Source organism: Platichthys flesus, chromosome 13, assembly GCF_949316205.1.
Source record: "Platichthys flesus chromosome 13, fPlaFle2.1, whole genome shotgun sequence".
Classification (NCBI taxonomy): domain Eukaryota; kingdom Metazoa; phylum Chordata; class Actinopteri; order Pleuronectiformes; family Pleuronectidae; genus Platichthys; species Platichthys flesus.
In genome coordinates this window covers 22,247,183-22,266,000 of record NC_084957.1, presented here as the reverse complement: position 1 = coordinate 22,266,000, position 18,818 = coordinate 22,247,183, and the positions used below count along the sequence as shown (strand labels likewise).

Here is an 18,818-nt window from a genome sequence, read left to right as displayed (position 1 = left end):
TAAAACTAGACTAAAATGTAATTCGTTTTCGTCGACTAAAACTAGACTAAAACTAACAAGGATAAAAATGACTAAATGTGACTAAAACTAATATGCATTTTCGTCAAAAGACTAAGACAAAATCAAAAATAGCTGCCAAAATTAACACTGAAACAAGCCAAAATGAAATAGGAGTAACAAGACTATTTTTAAAATGTAAGGAGTAGAAAGTACAGATATTTGCGTGAAAATGCAAGGAGTAGAAGTAAAAAGTCTAGATACCCAAAATTTCTACTTAAGTAAGGTAACAAAGTATTTGTACTTCGTGACTTGACACTTCTGACCACAAATACGATACAATACCACAAATAACTTCTTTAAGGTTCCCTTTTTTACCATTTAACAAATGGCATTCATATTTGTTAAGGATTGAGTGAAGGTTTGGACCCCAAAGCAGACAGGACGAGTTGTTGGTGGGTAAATGAACGAGTTTAAATGAGTTTTTTGAATGAGTTTATTTGCAAGAGAGGTTGATGAAGGCTGGAGCGGCAGGGTGCTGGCTGGCTTGGGGATCCTGGCAGAGAAGAGGATGAGGAGCCAAGCGGTGAGGCACACAAGGGTTCTGGGTTGAAGGAAAGCACAAAGGTTAGAGTACATCCAAAGGACACAAAGGTCGAGAGTTCTGCAGCGCTACAGCTACCATAGTAGACGGAATAATCTGGCACTGAAGTGGTGAGTAGACCAAGCTTTTATGGAGGGGATGATTAGATGGATTGGGAGCAGGTGTGCCTCGGCCTGCTGCAGCCACGAGCCTGCCACGCACAACACACAGCGAGAAACCAGAAAGGAAGGGGGAGACACAGCAACACAACACCAAACACAAGCCCCACACATATTAGTATTAGCCTACAGCAAGATATAAATGAAAACTACATGGTGACTTCATAATATGGATCATACACGGCTATTGTCTGTATCTGACTATATATGTGCGTGTCTCACGGTACCGTTCAACATATGAACACTGTACAGGGAGCCACTTGAGGGGCTGAAGAGCCGCATGCAGCTTCACAATGCGAGTTACCGACCCCTGGCTATGGCGAAAGAACGACTTGTTTTAGTGTTCCGCCGTTAAAGAGATGCGGACGTCAAAACATTAGTTCTGTTCTAATATTAGTTCAGCCTCACATTTCCCCCTCCTGGTCGCGCGCTCCACCTGTTATTTCTCCGCGCCGGTCGCGCCACACAGAATCACTGTGTTAACCACACTGCATTATGATCATTGTACTACGCATCATCAAAATTCTGTTATGGGGGAAATCGCTTGTTGCTAAACTAGGCTAAGGCTAATCGTGTTAGGCTGTATATGGGTGAGCTTGGGGGTGTTCATGTTTATGATCACATTTGCTAACCTGTCTTTCTTTGAATTCTCTGAAAAGTTCAGGGTGTCTGTCTGAGAGGTGCCTAGCCATATTAGACTTGTGGCCTCCTTTTGCCTGAGTGGATTTGAAGCATGTTTTACCGACGGGTCTCTGTGTGTTGATGGGTTTCCTTCACAGTCGGCTTCGTATCCGAAGTACTTCCAGATTTCACTTCTGAAATTTTTTTTTTCAACAAGCCAAGGACGATCGGCAAGAGCTCCTGCACATGAGGCCATGTCTCCCCTGAGATCGCTCGCTGTGAGTGAGGGCTGCCTGTTGCATGTGAGACATATTGCATGTGAGAGCTGGGCAGCCCCGCCCTTGCAGTCAAGGCTTGCTGGCAGCCTGACAGGGAGCGGAACAGTGAGTGCGCTCTGATTGCGTGCTATTTTAATGAAGTACCGATACAAAAAATATGCATAATCGTATCGTTTTTAACGTAAGGGTATCGCGGTACCTTTCTAGTACCGATACACCGTGCAACATTAGTCTCCTCTCTCCAGTGCTCCTATTTCAAACTCGCTCCATCCCTCTTTCCTCATCTTCACTTCCCTCCAGTTCCAAATGTTCGTTTTCCCAATCGTCAGCCGCCTTGCTCCACACCAGCACAGCCCAGTCCTGAGTTGTTTGTAGAATTTAAATACGCTTCAGGAAACAGGTAGAGTTGTGATGCTTTTAATGTCAACAAATTTTTACAAGCATGCTTAATTTTTGACAGTTTGAGACCATAAATTACAGGATTAAGTAGAGGCTGAATGACCATCGCATACGTAGATAAGAAAACACAGAGAGGGTACGGCACTGTGGACGCGTCAAATCTCTGACTGATCAAACTATAGAAACAGGCAAACACAAAGCTAATGAGTGAAACGAAATGTGGAGTGCATGTTTCTAAAGCCTTCATTCTGGTCTCTTTGGAACCTTTTAAACACACTGAAAAAATATTCACGTAACTGTATGAAATATAACTGACAGGCCCAGCGATAGAGAAAATTAGACCAAAAATCACATCATGAACGAGTGAAACTGTTCTGTCTGATGAACAAGAAAGGTCAACAACTAAGTGATGTACACAGAATACTTTGTTGATAACAGTCCCACAAAAATTTAAACGAATAGTAAAAGACAATAAAACTCCAACCTCCACTAAACAAAATATCCAGATAAATAATATGACAAGTTGCACTTTCCTTTTTGTAATTATGCTGTTGTAATGTAAAGGTTTACAAATGCATACATATCTGTCATGTGCCATAATTGTTAATGTTCCAAATTCAATAGCTACATATGAATGAATGTTAAATATTTGAATGAAGCATAAGGAGGCAGAAATATCATGTGTGTCTGACAACATATGCACCATGAAGCAGGGCAGCAAAGATGTGCTGCCGTATATTTCATTTACAAATAAACTACACAGGAATAAATACATGGGCTCATGGAAATTTTTGTCAGTATAAAGAACGATAATAAGCACAGAGTTTGCAACAATCACGGATATGTAAAATATCACAGCCAGAGTAAAGTACAGGTACTTTAACTGTCCTGTGTCACCATACATAGCCAACACAAATGAAAAACTCTCTGTTGAGTTCTCCATCGTAGTCCTAGTAATGAGGGTTAAAATGTTTAACTACTTGACTTTGGATGATATGCGATAGCTAATGTAAAAAGTAAAATCAATCTTGAAATCCAAGTTTTTTAAGGGTAAATAAAGATAATCACGAAAGCATATTTCTTACCTTAAGAATTCAACCCTGAACAGAATAAAAAAGTTATAGCAATTTCTTAACGTCTGGTTTCAGAATCCAATTTATTTAATTTAATATTACTTTATGTATAAATAAATATGATACACATTGTCTATAAAACATGTCAAGATACAAGAGTTAAGATAAATGCACATTTATGAGACCAACTTCCAAACCGTTATAAGCTGTTGAACAACGTCATAGGAATTCATTACAAACCATTTAGCAAAATATCACATTAAAATAATCATATAAAAACTTCACCAAAGAATAAGACAGATTAATGATCAATAGAAAAGTGCAGACAGGAACCTCCCCTCCCCACTGAGACAGCAGCAGTTGCTCAACCTTTATACGAAAGTCCTGATGAAAAAAAAAACTCGACGAGCAGAATGTGATGCAAGTGAAGACTGAGCCTGATTCTCTTGATCAATGTCGTCATGTAAAGATAAAGAAAATCTTAAATCATTATGTTGTATATTTTGATGCCTCTGCACCGGCGACGAGAATACCTTGAGGGAATGTCATCAAATTTTGAACAAAGGTCAAAGAACAAGGTCACTGTGATCACACTAATCAAATTTTGAATACAATATCACAGAAACACCCTGAGGGAGATAATCATATAATCAATAAGCCGACTATAGTGGCACTTTGAATGCATACCTCCACCAAGGGCCCTATCTCACAATGTTAAAGAAAGTAATAAAAAATATTCCCCTATAAATACAAATTTTTGTTAATCAAGATGAATGCGATCTGGTATTTTCTCTGCCGAATGTCGCATTCTTCTAAAAAGTTTCATGGAATTTAGTTCAATAGTACTCAGTAGGGATGAGCGTTCGATTTAAAAGTCTTCATCTATCGTCAGGAGTATTAATGACGAATTTTTTCGATTAATCATTAATATTTTCAAGTTCAAAAATTCACTATTTATAGGATATATTAAAATGCAGTGAAATAACAAAGCGTGTTTCGTCATTGAGATCTTTATTACAAGATGAACAAAATATGCGCTGCCGTAATCTTAAGCAGCGGAGCCGACAGCTAGAAGCCGGTGCTACTAAACACAACTGACCCTCGTTTTTTGTTTTTTTCAAAGTAAAATAATAAAAATATAAAAAAAATATCATGTTAAACAACAACTTAACCACAAATATATAATACTTAGGTCTGACAGGTTTTGCCAAATGTAACTCAAAACTATCAAACAAGGCACCGAGTCGAGAAAGCTTCATAAAAATAACCAGTAACTCACATACAACCTCAGCACCAGCCTACGGGTTTGTGTTGAGAAAGATGAGCATGTTAACATTCCCCGAGGTCAGACGCGAACGCAGCCTGGTGACCGTCAGTCCAGCTGCCGAAAAAACCCGCTCTGAGGGGACTGACGTCCCGGTGATACACAGGTAGCTCCGTGTTAACTTTGCTAGCCTGGCCGCGGCTCCGGTGTTTGCGCTCCCCTCGTCCGTGTCAGACAACGCAGGCTCCTCGTCTCCCCCAGTTTCGGGATAGCTTCACAGTATTGGAAGTGAACCAAGTCATTTTATAACTCAAAATGGTCCCACGCTACATTTCGCCATGACCTCTTCATGTTTACTTTGGAAATGGAAATATCCAAAGCAGCCAGTCGCAGCCAGTCCTAGGTAACTGAGTAGGCCTGTGGCGTTTTTTTCAAACATTGCCCCCCGTGGTCAAATGTGTAATTAGCGAATTTCTCGATGAACAAATAATTTTATCGACGGAATTTTTAATGATCAATCAGATTGTCAGGGCGGGCTTTATACAATGATGGACAGATGATCAACGGTAACGTAAATCAACCACGTCATCAAAGTGCGCTTGTGTTGAATTCGTTTTCAACAAACATGCCTGCCGCTGGACAAGACTTGACTGGTCAAGACTTGACCGGTCAAGTCTTGACCGGTCAAGTCTTGACCAGTCAAGTCTTGTTTGGTGTGTATTCCTGAGGTCCTTTCTCAATACTCTTAGTGTCACATTAAGATTGAGACAGCTGATCAGCTGTCTCCGGTGTTTACTGACATTTTTAACACCTCACTGGAGACATGTCACGTACCAGACTGCTTCAAGACCTCCACCCTCATCCCTGTCCCCAAAAAAAACAAGATCGCTGGACTCAACGATTACAGACCCGTCGCCCTGACCTCTTCAGTGATGAAGGCATTTGAGCGCCTCGTGCTGTTCCACCTCAAAGCCATCACTGACCCTCTCCTGGACCCCCTGCAGTTTGCCTACAGAGCCAACAGGTCTGTAGACGATGCAGTCAACATGGCCCTTCACTTCATCCTCCAGCACCTGGACTCCTCAGGAACCTACGCCAGGATCCTGTTTGTGGACTTCAGCTCTGCCTTCAACACTATCATCGCTATCTGCTGCAGGAGAAGCTCTCCCAGCTGAGTGTGCCTGATTCCACCTGCAGGTGGATCACAGACTTCCTGTCTGACAGGAGGCAACACGTGAGGCTGGGTAAGTATGTCTCTGAATTCAGATCTATTAGTACCGGTTCCCCTCAAGGCTGTGTTCTTTCACCTCTTCTATTCTCCCTGTATACCAACAGCTGCACTTCCAATCACCAGTCCGTCAAACTCCTGAAGTTCGCGGATGACACCATTCTCATTTGGCTCATCTCTGATGGGGACGAGTCCGCCTACAGGTGGGAGATTGACCATCTGGTGACCTGGTGTGACCAGAACAACCTGGAGCTCAACGCGCTGAAAACAGTGGAGATGGTTGTGGACTTCAGAAGGAACCCAGCCCCACACACCCCCATCACCCTGAGAGACGCCCAAGTCGTCACTGCGGAGTCCTTCCACTTCCTGGGCACCATCATCTCCCAGGACCTCAAATGGGAGCTGAACATCAGCTCCATCACCAAAAGAGGGCAACAGAGGATGTTCTTCCTGCGGCAGCTGAAGAAATTCAACCTGCCAAAGTCAATGATGGTGCACTTCTACACCTGCATCATCGAGTCCATCCTCACCTCCTCCATCACCATCTGGTTCGCTGCTGCCACCGCTAACGACAAAAGGAGGCTGCAGCGTATCATCCGTTCTGCTGAGAAGGTAATCGGCTGCAATCTGCCATCTCTACAGGACCTGTTTTCCTCTAGGTCCCTGAGGCGTGCAGGCAAGATTGTGGCTGATCCTTCCCTTTTATATCTTTTATCTTATCTTTCATATATTTTTATTCAGAAATGTTTATGTCAAAATAAATGCTACTTTGTATAAATATTGGAAAAAAGTGAGTAAATAAGAAGTAAACAGTGAGTAAATATATACTGGTTTTCAATTTTTTATTGCTTTTCCTATGTATGTTGAATTTATTGTGTTTTATGTATCTATGTTCATTGTATACACCAATAACCAGAGCAAATTCCTTGTAGGTGTAAACCTACTTGGCAATAAAATACTTCTGATTCTGATTAGATCGTAACCTGGCCTGTAAGCATACTGAAAGACATTTGTCTTTGTGTGTGTGCGTGTGTGTGTGTGTGTATGTGTGTGCGTTTGCATGTTTTTGTGTCCAATTGTTCAACCACAGTTGCTAGGTTTTGGGAGTTGGGGCTCTGTGTTTCTTTCTGTTTCCATGGCTGCAGTGATACACGCCCGCGCACACACACGCCCACACACACATTCAGGTTTTTTTTGCAATACCAGGACTCAGCCTGCAGTTGTTTTTTGCCATATTTAAGTGACCCACCTCTTATTATACTTTCTGTGTGTACAGTGTATATGTGCAGTAAAATACTATCCACTATTGGTTGTACCCTGTTAAACCAAAATTGTCCTAACATTCCAATGTTTTACAACATCATAACCAGGTCTCAATTTACGATAGCTGACTGGCAGCTGAAGAGTAATTGGATGTTGAGGTTGTGGGTTAATTTAAAAGTCCAACCTCCACAGGTTTAAAAAATGACAGTTCTATATCAAATTTATATCAAAGGTTTGATACATTTTATGCACTCTTAAGTTTGATAACCAGTGTCCTAAAAAATGATTACAAATTCTGCACATGCACTATAGTAATAGCCACTATTATACACTATTATACACTACACATTACATACAGTTATCACTAGCATATTTGGTTTAATTCTAGTGCCTTTTGGTCACTTTAGTATAAATAATTCAAACACTTTGCTAAAAAAATTGTCGTCCTTAGATGGTCAGCCTAAGTCGACAGTCCACTGTTGGCAGCATAGGAATGTATGTGTATATATCAGTTTTGAGAAGCTGCCTGGACTTCTCTCTCTCTCTCTCTCTCTCTCTCTCTCTCTCTCTCTCTCTCTCTCTCTGTTTCTCTCTCTCTCTTTCTCAGACACACACACAGCATAGAGAGAGAGAGATGCAGCTTTGGAACAAGAGAAAACAGGTATGTTAACTGTTTTGTATTTAACATTATATCAACACACAAAATCTAAATCTCTTCTTCCTGTAAGTCTTTGTCAGAATTGTATTCAGAGCTCTAATCTGTGACTCTAATCTGTGATTTATAAGCTTGGCGATTGAGGAGTTAGGTTTATTTAAATGATCTAGCTATCAGGTTATCCCAGTAATTTGTTAGTTTAGATTGTAATTTGCATTATTATATACCTTTTTTTTTTTTAATTTATGGGATATCCTTATTATCCACCAGCTTGAAATGACATCATGAAGGAGTTATCTCTGTCTCTGCTGAGTCGAGGCTGTGGTCAATTGATCTCGTCCAAGAGAAATCCTGGAGGACATGATGGACGGCTGGACGTCTGCTTCACACCACAGGTACACCAATTCTATGATGGAATACAGTTTACATAGTATTTTCATCAGCATTTTAATAAACATTAGTTGCCACATTAGTCCCCAACCAACCGTCGATCTAATTGTCCATCAATCAATCTAGACATTCATTGCTGTAATAGTCAACAATACAATCAATCCATGTTCCAAAGGATTACTACATCTGGAAGTCCCAGGAGCCTCTGCTGCATTGGTCCAACAGTGGTCGCCTACTTGTAAAAGCAGTGTCAACCCTTCCAAAGACGTACAGCACTCGTAGGGGCCCACTGCTACTGTACTCTCAGGTATTTACATGCTAAGTAACCACAGTAATGTCCCTTAGTTGACATGAGACATTTTTCCAAGGGCAGTCAATAAAATATATACATATGGCATAGAAACCATGAATTGTATCCTTTCCTTTATATCCAGGACCTGGTTTCAACGGAAAGAAAATGTAGGTTAGTGGCTGGTAACAGGAAGAAGCGGGCTGTACAACATTGCTCTCAACAAGTGGAACAGCAGCTCAGCACCCTGAAGGAGCTGACATCGGCCATTTTGAGCTACAGAAACAATAAGGTAGACAGAGACGGAAATGACTTCTCTAGTTATACTTTGTGTATAATTTATGTGTTTGTACTGTATTATGTAAGAAAATGTTGTGTTTATTTGCTTACACTACAGACTGTAAATAAAAATGGATGATATGACAACACCCAAAAGTGAAGCCAAACCACTTGGATAGCCAGATAGCCATAGTTTCTGTCATTATGTTCATGTTCATGTTACTGGTTTAATTCGTGTTTGATCATATATAAATGGTGAAACGCTGGCTCTAACTTACAATTGCACAAGCACATGTATTAGTGGGACTTCTTACAATTAAAGAGACACTATTTTTTAGTTATGACGTGCCTTTTCTGCTCAACAGAGCTTTTTAGGCTGTTTTAACCTACCAATCGTTTTGGTTTCATGGTTCAGTCTGAGTGCTGTAGTTACAAATCTCCCCCACGTTGCTTGTAGTGTAGTTGAGAACCATACATTTGATCCGAAATTTGATAATTGTATTTATCTATTGTTGTATATGTGAAAATGTAAACAGATGTTTGCTTATGTTTGAGTTCCTCTGCAAAAGATACATTTGGATGTGTCTCATCTCTCCAGTGCTCCTATTCCAGACTCGCTCCATCCCTCTTTCCTCCCCTTCACGTCCCTCCAGTTCCAAATGTTCGTTTTCCCAATCTTCAGCGGGCTTGCTCCACACCAGCACAGCCCAGTCCAGAGTTGTTTGTGCAGCATAACCCAGTGTGGCTTCCTGCAGAGGAAAACGATGAACAACTGGAGAATCAACCTGAAGGTTATAACATTTTGACGGATAGAAAGATACCCCTCCAATCCAGCGTTTACACACTTCTCATGTTCTTTTCATATGCCTTGTTTAGCTTTTCTTGCTGTTAAACCAACTAAATAGAAGGATAAAACCAATTCTAAAATAATCCTATTCTGCAGAAAAAGATGAGCTGGTCAACAGGAGAAGAGTCAGGCTGGATATGTTCCTTCAAATAACATGTACCTCCAGGAGTCCAACCCCACAGACAGAGTCTCAGCCCTGGGTACATTATGTAGCGTTAACCCCTGAAGAACCAGAAGAAGATAAGGTCTCTTCCTAATTTCTAATAAATACATGTTAATATTCCTTTATCTTTGCAAATGTTAATTGTGTGTAATTCATTGGTCTTAACTACCAAATGCAGGCGTACTTTGACACGTGTCTGCAGCAGACTGAAAGTTCACAGAACACTGAAGTAAATCATCACAGCACAGGAGAGGATCTGCATTATCCACACATAAACTGTGTCTACGACATGGCTGATGATCGAGACTGTTCCATTTGGAGAGACAGTGAAATACTCAGTGAGAAAGGCAGCTGTGAGAGATCGATGAGTGGGAACCGACAAGGGAGAACAGGTAAAGTTTTACATAGTGGCAGCAAATCCCTTAAACATATTAAATTGTCTTAAATTTAATTTTACAAATAAAAGGGCTTAAAAGGTATAAATCTGTCTTGAATTCAGATTGCATAATTTTTTATATTTGTAGGCATCTCACCAACAAATGTCACTATGAACATTTCATTTAATCTGCCAGACAGATTAACTGCGTCATTTGTTGATGCTTTAATTTAAGCCAGCCTGTTAGTTAGTTTGTTAACGATAAATAGCTGGAGAATGAAAATGAGGTTATGATTGCATCTCAAACACACAGGACTGTACCTTCCTCCAGTGGATTTGGGAAATTCAGCCTGCTACAGATCCTGCGGGGAGAAGACAGACTGGGTAAGATAACAGCTTCTAGAACAGTACAGTGTCCATCGGAAGAAAAAAACCTGACAACTATTTACTGGTTGGGGCTTTCATTGCCCATTTAAACTCTTGTGTTTTTTCTAAATATCTTTATTTGATTAACAAAAAAAAGTTTACCAAACCAATAGTTTTAGCTTTTATCAGCTGCTATTTTCCTGTTAACCCCCAGGAGATTGCTTGGAAATTGGCAGCACGTATAGAAAACGGGTGATGAAATCAAATATTTGCATCTAGTGTACCTTTAAATCAGTATGTTGTATGTGAAAAGGCCTTATTGGTAATCATTGTTCTACATTGTCGTTGGACAAGCAGATTTATGCAAAAATGTCACGTGCATTATTTGTATGTTCTCATCTTGCAGGGTGTCACTCATGGTTTTTATGTTAAAATGATACTTAAATACCAATTTCTATCGCGTTTCAGTCAGATGGTGCTGAACACCGAGCGCAACGCTTGCCTCCCATAGCAGGTGCCACTGCACGAGGGATCCACAATCAGAACCAGCAGGACGTCCGACCACGATCAGAAAAAGACCTGGTTCAGTGCAGAGAAAATCTGAATAGACTCCATCTGCCGCCTTTGGTTCTATCCCCACTGTTTCCTGAACAAGAAGGTGAACAGAGAACATTCTACAATTTAGTGGACTATGAACTTTTTACCTGTTGGAATCTACTACCAGAGCTCTCTTATAACAATAGGACCATATTTATGTGATATTCTTTCAAATAATAGTGAAAGTGTTGTTGTGTTTACAAACTGTGTCACGTAATCTCCTGTTGTTCTAATCTTTAGGAACACAGAGGTTGTAGAACGATGGAGTTTCCTTTATTTCATCTAATTTAAAAAGCTGACCTGACGTCAGTGTAGAGATGTTATTTTCCATCCTCACTTTGCATTTCAGAGGAGATGAGTGTGAAGCAGAAAGGAGAAAGAGAAAAAAACAAGAGATTTTACTTAAAAGAACAGACAACAGCAGGAGGAAGAGGAGGAAGAGGAGGAAGAGGAGGAAGAGAAAGGCTGCTGTCTGAGAAAGGTGCTACAATTCTGCTGAAGCCCGGATGTTGTACAGTGCACACTCACAAACACACACACACACTAAAGTCACAGGGAAACTATACAGTCTGTAGGTGGATACTTACTTAATATGCTTTGTCTTTCAGTTTAAATTCCAACTAGGTCTGAATTTATGTGTTTATTGTATTTGAGTAAACCCTAAACAGTCTTAGGTTTGCACAAAACATGTACAGAATATCACTGTCTCAGGTTTTTAATGTTTCTAGTCGTTATTTCAGTTTATGTTGTTCAGTTTTCTTGTTCTGCTTTTTCTTTCACTGCCGTTTGGCGATGCAATTTTCCACTCAGTATATTGTGTTTCTATACATTTTATTGAATTTATTAAAAGATGCAGAGATGGTGTTTCACTCTGTTTTCTCTTCTAGAGCCTCCTCCTGCAATAGGAGTTTCGGGTTGTGTTGTGGGACGGATAGGTCCGGGCAGGCAGAGCTCATTGGCTTTCTTACAGAAACGACTTCCTGACCTCCAGAATCCCTGTGGGTCCAATGATGCTGACAGAGGTGTGTCCAGGGGCCTTCTACCTCTGGAACTGAGAGGTAATTAAAGATAAACCTCTACAGTAAACCATGATCCTCATAGTTTAAAGCATACTGACCTCACAAAGCTTTGTGAATTCTCAGGTTATGTGTTTCACTCATGTATTAGTAATAATCAAAGAAATGACATTAGTGTTTCTTTCCTCTGGGGTGTTTAAGAGGTTGTTTCTGAAAATAAAAGTTCTACAGAGTGAAAAACTCAAAGGATGCCATGTAACATCAAAAGTCAACATTTGCATAATACACATCTAGCTGCTAGTTTGACTAGCCACATCAAATGAGAGTGGAGGTCGACATTTCCTAAATGTGCTGCAAGAGGTTGACCAATCACAACAGAGTTGGGCCGGTTGTTCAATCAGAACTTCCAAACAGCATAGGTTATTTAGCCATTTATCATTCTGACGTCGCTGATTTGCATGTAGACATGAAAACTGAGACATTATGCTTTCCGATTTGTGATCCGACCAAAAGTTTTATCTGAAAGTTGTTATATTATCAGATTTGCAGAATGGCAAATCTGTTGGCAGCCTGATCCTGGGTCCTGATGGAGAAATTATTCAACTGTCACTGTACGACAACAAAAGCCAGCATTCATCTCAGGTTGATAATGGAACACAACAGCAAGGTAAAAAGGATGAGCCAAAACCTGCACATCTTACAACTGTGTATTTAGCATTAGTAAGTTACTGTTTTTGTCCCCCAGCTCTCCAGGTTCTTTCAACAGAGGGAGAGACGTTACCCTGGTTCATTGTGCTGCAGTCTGAGGACACACATATAGGTCTGGACACACACACAAAAACACACACACACACACACACACATACACACACACGTTTGAAAGCAGTTCAAGAGAAACACAGAATTATGTGTTTTTAATAACACAGAGTGGAACCAAGTTTTCACATACAACAAACACTTAAAATGTTGTGTGCATGACCAGAATCGTATTCTTCTCCTTGCTCCAACCAACCATTGTCTGTTCATTGTATATGTGTGTGTAGAGGGAGCAGTGGAGCTGACCACAGATGCTCTTATAAGTAACGTCAAGCAACATCTACCTAAGCATGAGGTGAGTGGGTGTAAAGATCCAGGATCCTCTTCATGAACAACAAGTTTGTTTATTTTCTTATTTTTCTACTGTTTCTCCAGGGAACAGAAAGTCACGTGTCTGTGGGTCAGTTTGCAACAGGGGAGCGGAGACTCAGAACCAGACTGGTCAGTCAGCTTGATATTATTCTGTCTGTGCCTTGTTTCCTGTCTCTCCTTCACTATATACTAACCCTGTCTGATTCCTGTCTGATGAACTCTGTACTCCTACCAGTTCCAAGACGTCCATGGCTTGACTGAGACTAACACTTCTCCAGCCACCAGCTCCCCTGATACAGGTACAACTCTGATGATTATTTTTTTATTAATTTATATTAGGTTTAAAAAAATGTTTTGTTTGTCGCTCTAGTGGCTGTGACCCTGAAAAAAACTAAAAGTTCAGTAGCAGCGACGGGAACATTAACTAAACCAAAGAAGGATGGGAGAAACAATGTAAGGATAACTCCACTGAGGGAGAAGGTAGGGACGGAGGAGCAAAGAGGAGGCGACGCTGAGGCAGAGGTGGAAGAGAGGGATGAGTTAGGACAAACAGGACATTTGTCTCCGTCACATCGACCAGGGTTTGTTTAATTCATTTCAAGATGTTACATTTTGTGAAAAGTCTAACCATTTGTTTATTCTTTGGGCTGACATTTTTGATTTTGAATCTCTCAAGTCAATCAAGAAAGAAGCTTCACGATAAAGAGGATATGTTTGGCAGCGAGCAGAACATCAGTCCAACTGCTGCAACAGCAGAAGAAGCTGTGGACAGAAGAAGGAGGAATATTAAGAGGAAGGACACAGAAGAAGCTGGAATAACAAGCGGGTGAATAAGGAATAATCGGAAGCTGCAATGAGATCAACTTTACAGATTTGGATTAAAAAAATATATTCTCTGTAGTAGTTGCACAAACTCACACAGGCTTGTGTCCTTCGTTTATATAGGACAAGTGCTATTACAACTGCAGAATCAGAGGGACAGAAGATGTCCAGGGTCAGCAGAGACGGAGGATTGGAGAGACAAAAATCAAAAGACACTTCTCAACATATCAGGAGCCAGAAACCAGAGGAACGGACAATTAGAGGAACAACAGAGACTCATGATGACTCCGCTCCTCCTTCATTAGTGAGCACTGACATTCACACTGAAGCTGTGACCTCCACCATCGTTTGTGGAGAGCTAAGTGGGCTTATTAAAGTTTTATTGAATACCCACTGTTTATGAAATACATAGAGTAGCATTACCAATAAGCATATTGGTAAAATGTTTTTAGTACACACAAAAATACTGTTTCAGAACATATCTGTCTTAAGTAATGCATGAAATCAGACAACATCATGTTTACAGTTACTTTTCTGTCAATTGTAATCACTGCCTTTCAGAAAAAGCAAATGAGAGATGAAAGGGAAGGAAAGAGAGGACCGGTGAAGAAGAATGAAGGACACGACCGAGATGGAGGAGGGGCGGCGAGGCAGAAGGAAGTGTCTACTGGGAAGAAGAGGGAGAGGAGAGGGAGGCTGACACACAAAGAGTTAGTTGTTGGTAAGACATGGCAAACATTCTGTCAGAAAAATAACATACATGACACGTGTTATGTTAGTGTGATGGGACTTGTTTTTAATTATCTCGTAAAAGTTAGTGATTGTGGCACAGATTTTCATATGGATCATATGTTTTATCTGTGTACCACTAATACATGTATGGAAAAAGTAGTTACATCAATGCACTCAAATCCTGAAAGGGACGACAAATAATAATTTAAATCTAGTGGCAAAAGTTTCTTCTTAATAAAATCATTTAAATCAAATTATGAAAACATGTAGGAAACACTGTTTGTACTTATGCAATAATTATAATATTAATTGTGTGGATGACCAACAAAACTATTTAATCTGACCACAATTTTAGCTTTTTCAACCTAATTATTGTCATGATTGTGCAAATTGATATGAGTATTTCACAGAAATATCGATATCAGAGTTTATATTTGTTGATGTAAAACTTTTATTTTATACAGTAAACAAGGAAAAACGGATTTCCATCAGCGTGTCTGTATCAGATTGTTTTCATTCCTAATGTTGGTATTTGCCTCAGTAAATCTCTCATATATCAGTCCAGCCCTTGTATTCGCAAAAATCTTAAAACAATTGGATGGATTTTGGATCTGATTGGTCAAGGTCAGCAAAAAACATTATCCGAAAAACATTTCCCAAGAAAATTCTGTAAAAAATAAGGCTAGAGAGTCACAATGAAGCCAGAAAATGAGTGACTTAATTTTTAAGGTATCTCTTAAGTAGACACAACTTAAAGCTTTGCCCCCGAATACTTTTCTATTTCCTTGTTTTTTCTTAGTTTTTTCATTTCTCTACAGAAAGCAATGACAACCCTGTGGAGAAAGGGGAGATGGAGATCAACCAGGAGCTGGAAGATGAAGAGTCTTTCCTAAAATCCCCCGAAAGCTTATCAGCAACACAAGAACACAAAACAGAAGCAAAGTCGTGTGAAGAAGTGGAAACAGATTGTCTCTCCAGCTATGACGAACAGAAAAGCATCCGATCAGTGAGTTCCCTCAGGTCCAGTGACGCTTCGTCCTACATCCACCAGAGGAACTCAAGGGGGTCTGCAGCCTCTTCCTGTTGGGGGGCAATGATAGCCAGTGCAACAGGTTTCTCTTCAGCATGTGGACGTCTGTCGTCATGTTCCACTGTCATGGTCACGGAGGAACAGCTGATGTTGAACCCAGTTAAGCCAGAGGTTGGTAGAACGTGAGCTGAAATAACTTACAGTACTTTTACCATGTGTTTGATTCATTTCATTTATAAAATAAATAATAACTGTAGTCACAGTTCTTATTTGGACTCTATGTGTTTTAGTTACCTAGAATGAGTCAGGAGGAGGCTGCTGCTCTGCGTCTGGCCCAGCGGGCAGAGAGACGGAGGCAGGAGGTGGAGAGGAAGAGGAGGGAGCGGGAGGAAGAGGAGAGGAGGAAGCAGGAGAGGGAGCAGACGGAGGAGCGGATGAGGAGCGAGCTGGAGGGGGAGAGGAGGAAGAGAGCTGAGGAGCTCAGGTCCTACCTTAAATTCAGGGGCACTAAATTATAAAGATTAGGGTACAATGCCACGTCAATAATCTTTTTACGTCTCCATCCTCAGACTGAAGAAGCTGACAGAGGAGGAGCAGAGGAGGAGGCACGAGGAGGAGGAGCAGGCAAAAGTGAGACGGGAACAGGCGAAAAGAGAAATGGAGAGAAGGAGTCAGGAGGAAAGGAGGAGGCAGATGGAGCGACTGCAAAGGATGAGAGAGGAGGAGGAACGGAGGAGGAAAGGTGAGAGGAAGTAAAAGGGAGGATAAGGGAAGGAAGAGAAGAAGGAAACAAAGAGGTAGAGAAAAGATGTAAAACAGGCCCCCGATCAACCTTTGGACGAATGCTTTAAGTTTCCAGGTTGTCCGTCCATCTCTACATATGATTACATTTGTTTGTCAAAGTTTACTGGACTTTTGATAAATGTTGACATGGTTGAGGTCATTGCTCTTTTTCGATAATGTCACAAAAAAAATTTGTGAACACTTTAGATACAATTTAATGTCGCATTAAACTTTTGTTGCATTCTGATGATGCAGCTGTTGTTTTATAGCATCAGTGCTGTTTAAAGAATTTCTTGGAGTCGTATAATTATTGGAAATTTTGTTTTCGTCCTCTTCCAGCTGAGCTTGAGCGTTTGCAGATGGAGGAGCAGCGAAGGCAGGAGGAGGAGAACAGAAAGTTACAAGAGATGGATGAGAGCGAGAGGTTTGAGTACCTCCGCATGAAGGAGCAGGAGGAAGAGGAGAGGAGGAAGAAAGAGGAGGAGAACAAAAGGAGAGAAGCAGAGGCCGCTCTATGGGGCGCAGAGCAGGCTAGGCTGCAAGCAGAGCAGCTCGCCAGGTATATTTTGAAATTATTTTTCTTACTGACAGCTATATTTTGTAAAAATATTTGATTTCAACTGTGTATTACTCGGTTCATATTTGGTAAATAAACTCATTATGATTCAAATTTTTCTGCCAATTAAAATATAAATTTAATAACTTTTAGTCTATTTGTTTATAGATTAATGAATAAATAAATAAAATAATAAACACATTAATTAATGCTCCCTTGCTAATATTATTATGAACTACTATATTTACTATTGGGGTGTTCCCGAATGATAAGCTAAGACAAATGAGAAATAATTTAATGTCTCAAACATTACTGATCTCTCCTTGTGTTGTCTGTGCAGAGAGGTGGCACTTTTGCACCAGCAGTTGGCCTTTAAAAGGGGTCTTGTTATGGAGGCCGGAGGTCTGGAGAAAACTCAGGGAATCTCCCGTCCCTGGATCTACTCATATTTTAGTTTACTGCAGCTACTGGGTCTGACTCCGTCTCAAGCCGAGACGACCATCTGACAGACGAGTGAAAACAAGGTTTTCACTGGTGACATGAATCTCAATAAATCCCTTGACACACATTGACTCATTCTTTCCATCTTTCATGTCATCAGATTTTCAGTTTCAATGAAAGATGATATAAGAGAAGCTCAGAATCATAAGATCATCATATAGACAAAAAAACAAGTCACATTTACTATTGTGATACTGTTTAAAACATATTTATCAATCAATCAATCAATCAAATTTTATAGCCCATATTCACAAATTACAATTCATCTCATAGGGCTTTAACAGGGTGTGACATCCTCTGTCCTTAACCCTCAGCAAGAGTATTTTTACCCTGTTAAAAAACCCTTTTAACAGGGTAAAAATACATAGAAACCTCAGACAGAGCCACATGTGAGGGATCCCTCTCCCAGAACGGACAGAAGTGCAATAGATGCCACGTGTAGGAGAACATCATCAAGATTAAAGTCTTCAAGATTAAAGATTAAAGTCTCTAGCAGCATTTGATGAGGGTAAGCATCTCAAAGGACAACCCCAACATGACATGCCAAGCAGTCCCGCTGCAATCACAGTCCATGATCAGCAACCAGCAGGACCACGATCCACCATCCAGACCAGAACGCCACTCCAGTCCTCAGTCACCGTCCACCGCCACCCACCACGAGCCGCCGCCGCGGTCCTGGTCCAATGCCCGTACCCGATGCCAACGCGACACAGGGTCCGCCACCACCACCACCATCAGCCCACATGACACAGAATCCGCCACACAGGGTCCACCACCACCACCACGATCAGCCCACACGACACAGAATCCGCCACACTGGATCCACCACCGCGACCTCCTGTGCGCGATCAACAAACCGCAATCCATGGTGCGGCCACAGAGGCCCTGGATCTGCGGGTGATAAAGCAAAGGGATTCCGGGGAAGGGGGATAGGGATGGAGAAGAGGAAGGAGAAGCTGGAAAAAGAAGCTCCGTGTGTCATGTGTCATAAATTAGAACAATTAACGTTCTGCCACACTAATTAGCTCTAACTATAAGCTTTATCAAAAAGGAAGGTTTTGAGCCTACTCTTAAATGAACAGATGGTGTCTGCCTCCCAAACTGAAAGTGGTAGTTTATTCCACAGCAGAGGAGCTTGATGGCTAAAAGCTCTGGCTCCTACTCTACTTTTAGAGAATTTTAGGGACTTTAGGGACGACAAGTAGGCCTAAATTCTGGGAGCGGAGTGCTCTAGTGGGTTTATAAGGTACTAACAGCTCTTTAAGGTAAAATGGCGCCATATTATTAAGGGCCTTGAAGGAGAGGAGGAGAATTTTAAATTCTATTTTAACTGGAAGCCAGTGTAGCGATGCTAACACAGGAGAAATGTGCTCTCTTTTCTTTGTTCTCGTTTCTTTGTTCTC

At 40.9% G+C, this 18,818-nt stretch overlaps 3 protein-coding genes across 3 annotated transcripts; 2 read left to right on the top strand and 1 right to left on the bottom strand.

Annotated features, from left to right (window-relative positions):
* Positions 1–1,983: 1,983 nt before the first annotated feature.
* LOC133967127 (olfactory receptor 4E2-like) lies at positions 1,984–3,000 on the bottom strand. Its single transcript, XM_062402366.1, has one exon. The coding sequence runs from the start codon at positions 2,998–3,000 to the stop codon at positions 1,984–1,986; it is 1,017 nt and encodes a 338-aa protein (XP_062258350.1).
* A 4,493-nt stretch (positions 3,001–7,493) lies between these two features.
* Positions 7,494–9,574, top strand: LOC133967432 (uncharacterized). The gene is made up of 5 exons (XM_062402858.1): positions 7,494–7,546; positions 7,811–7,935; positions 8,106–8,237; positions 8,365–8,511; positions 9,097–9,574. Exons 2-5 carry the CDS (start codon positions 7,825–7,827, stop codon positions 9,388–9,390), a joined length of 684 nt encoding a protein of 227 aa, XP_062258842.1. The 5' UTR covers positions 7,494–7,546; positions 7,811–7,824; the 3' UTR covers positions 9,391–9,574.
* A 131-nt stretch (positions 9,575–9,705) lies between these two features.
* Positions 9,706–17,464, top strand: LOC133967126 (uncharacterized protein KIAA2012 homolog). Its single transcript, XM_062402365.1, has 19 exons — positions 9,706–9,900; positions 10,198–10,268; positions 10,719–10,908; positions 11,197–11,328; positions 11,735–11,905; positions 12,405–12,530; positions 12,609–12,683; positions 12,907–12,974; positions 13,055–13,120; positions 13,227–13,290; positions 13,362–13,572; positions 13,668–13,817; positions 13,937–14,117; positions 14,375–14,534; positions 15,364–15,746; positions 15,866–16,059; positions 16,145–16,317; positions 16,698–16,917; positions 17,255–17,464. Exons 1-19 carry the CDS (start codon positions 9,798–9,800, stop codon positions 17,418–17,420), a joined length of 2,904 nt encoding a protein of 967 aa, XP_062258349.1. The 5' UTR covers positions 9,706–9,797; the 3' UTR covers positions 17,421–17,464.
* The last annotated feature ends 1,354 nt before the right edge of the window (positions 17,465–18,818 follow it).

Coding starts and splice junctions, on each gene's coding strand:
- LOC133967127 (XM_062402366.1), bottom strand. CDS start 3,000: ATGGAGAACTCAACAGAGAGTTTTTCATTTGTGTTGGCTATGTATGGT.
- LOC133967126 (XM_062402365.1), top strand. CDS start 9,798: ATGGCTGATGATCGAGACTGTTCCATTTGGAGAGACAGTGAAATACTC. Junction 16,060..16,144: donor AAGAGAGCTGAGGAGCTCAG/GTCCTACCTTAA, acceptor CTCCATCCTCAG/ACTGAAGAAGCTGACAGAGG. Junction 16,918..17,254: donor CAAGCAGAGCAGCTCGCCAG/GTATATTTTGAA, acceptor TTGTCTGTGCAG/AGAGGTGGCACTTTTGCACC.
- LOC133967432 (XM_062402858.1), top strand. CDS start 7,825: ATGAAGGAGTTATCTCTGTCTCTGCTGAGTCGAGGCTGTGGTCAATTG. Junction 7,936..8,105: donor ACGTCTGCTTCACACCACAG/GTACACCAATTC, acceptor CATGTTCCAAAG/GATTACTACATCTGGAAGTC. Junction 8,512..9,096: donor TGAGCTACAGAAACAATAAG/GTAGACAGAGAC, acceptor TCATCTCTCCAG/TGCTCCTATTCCAGACTCGC.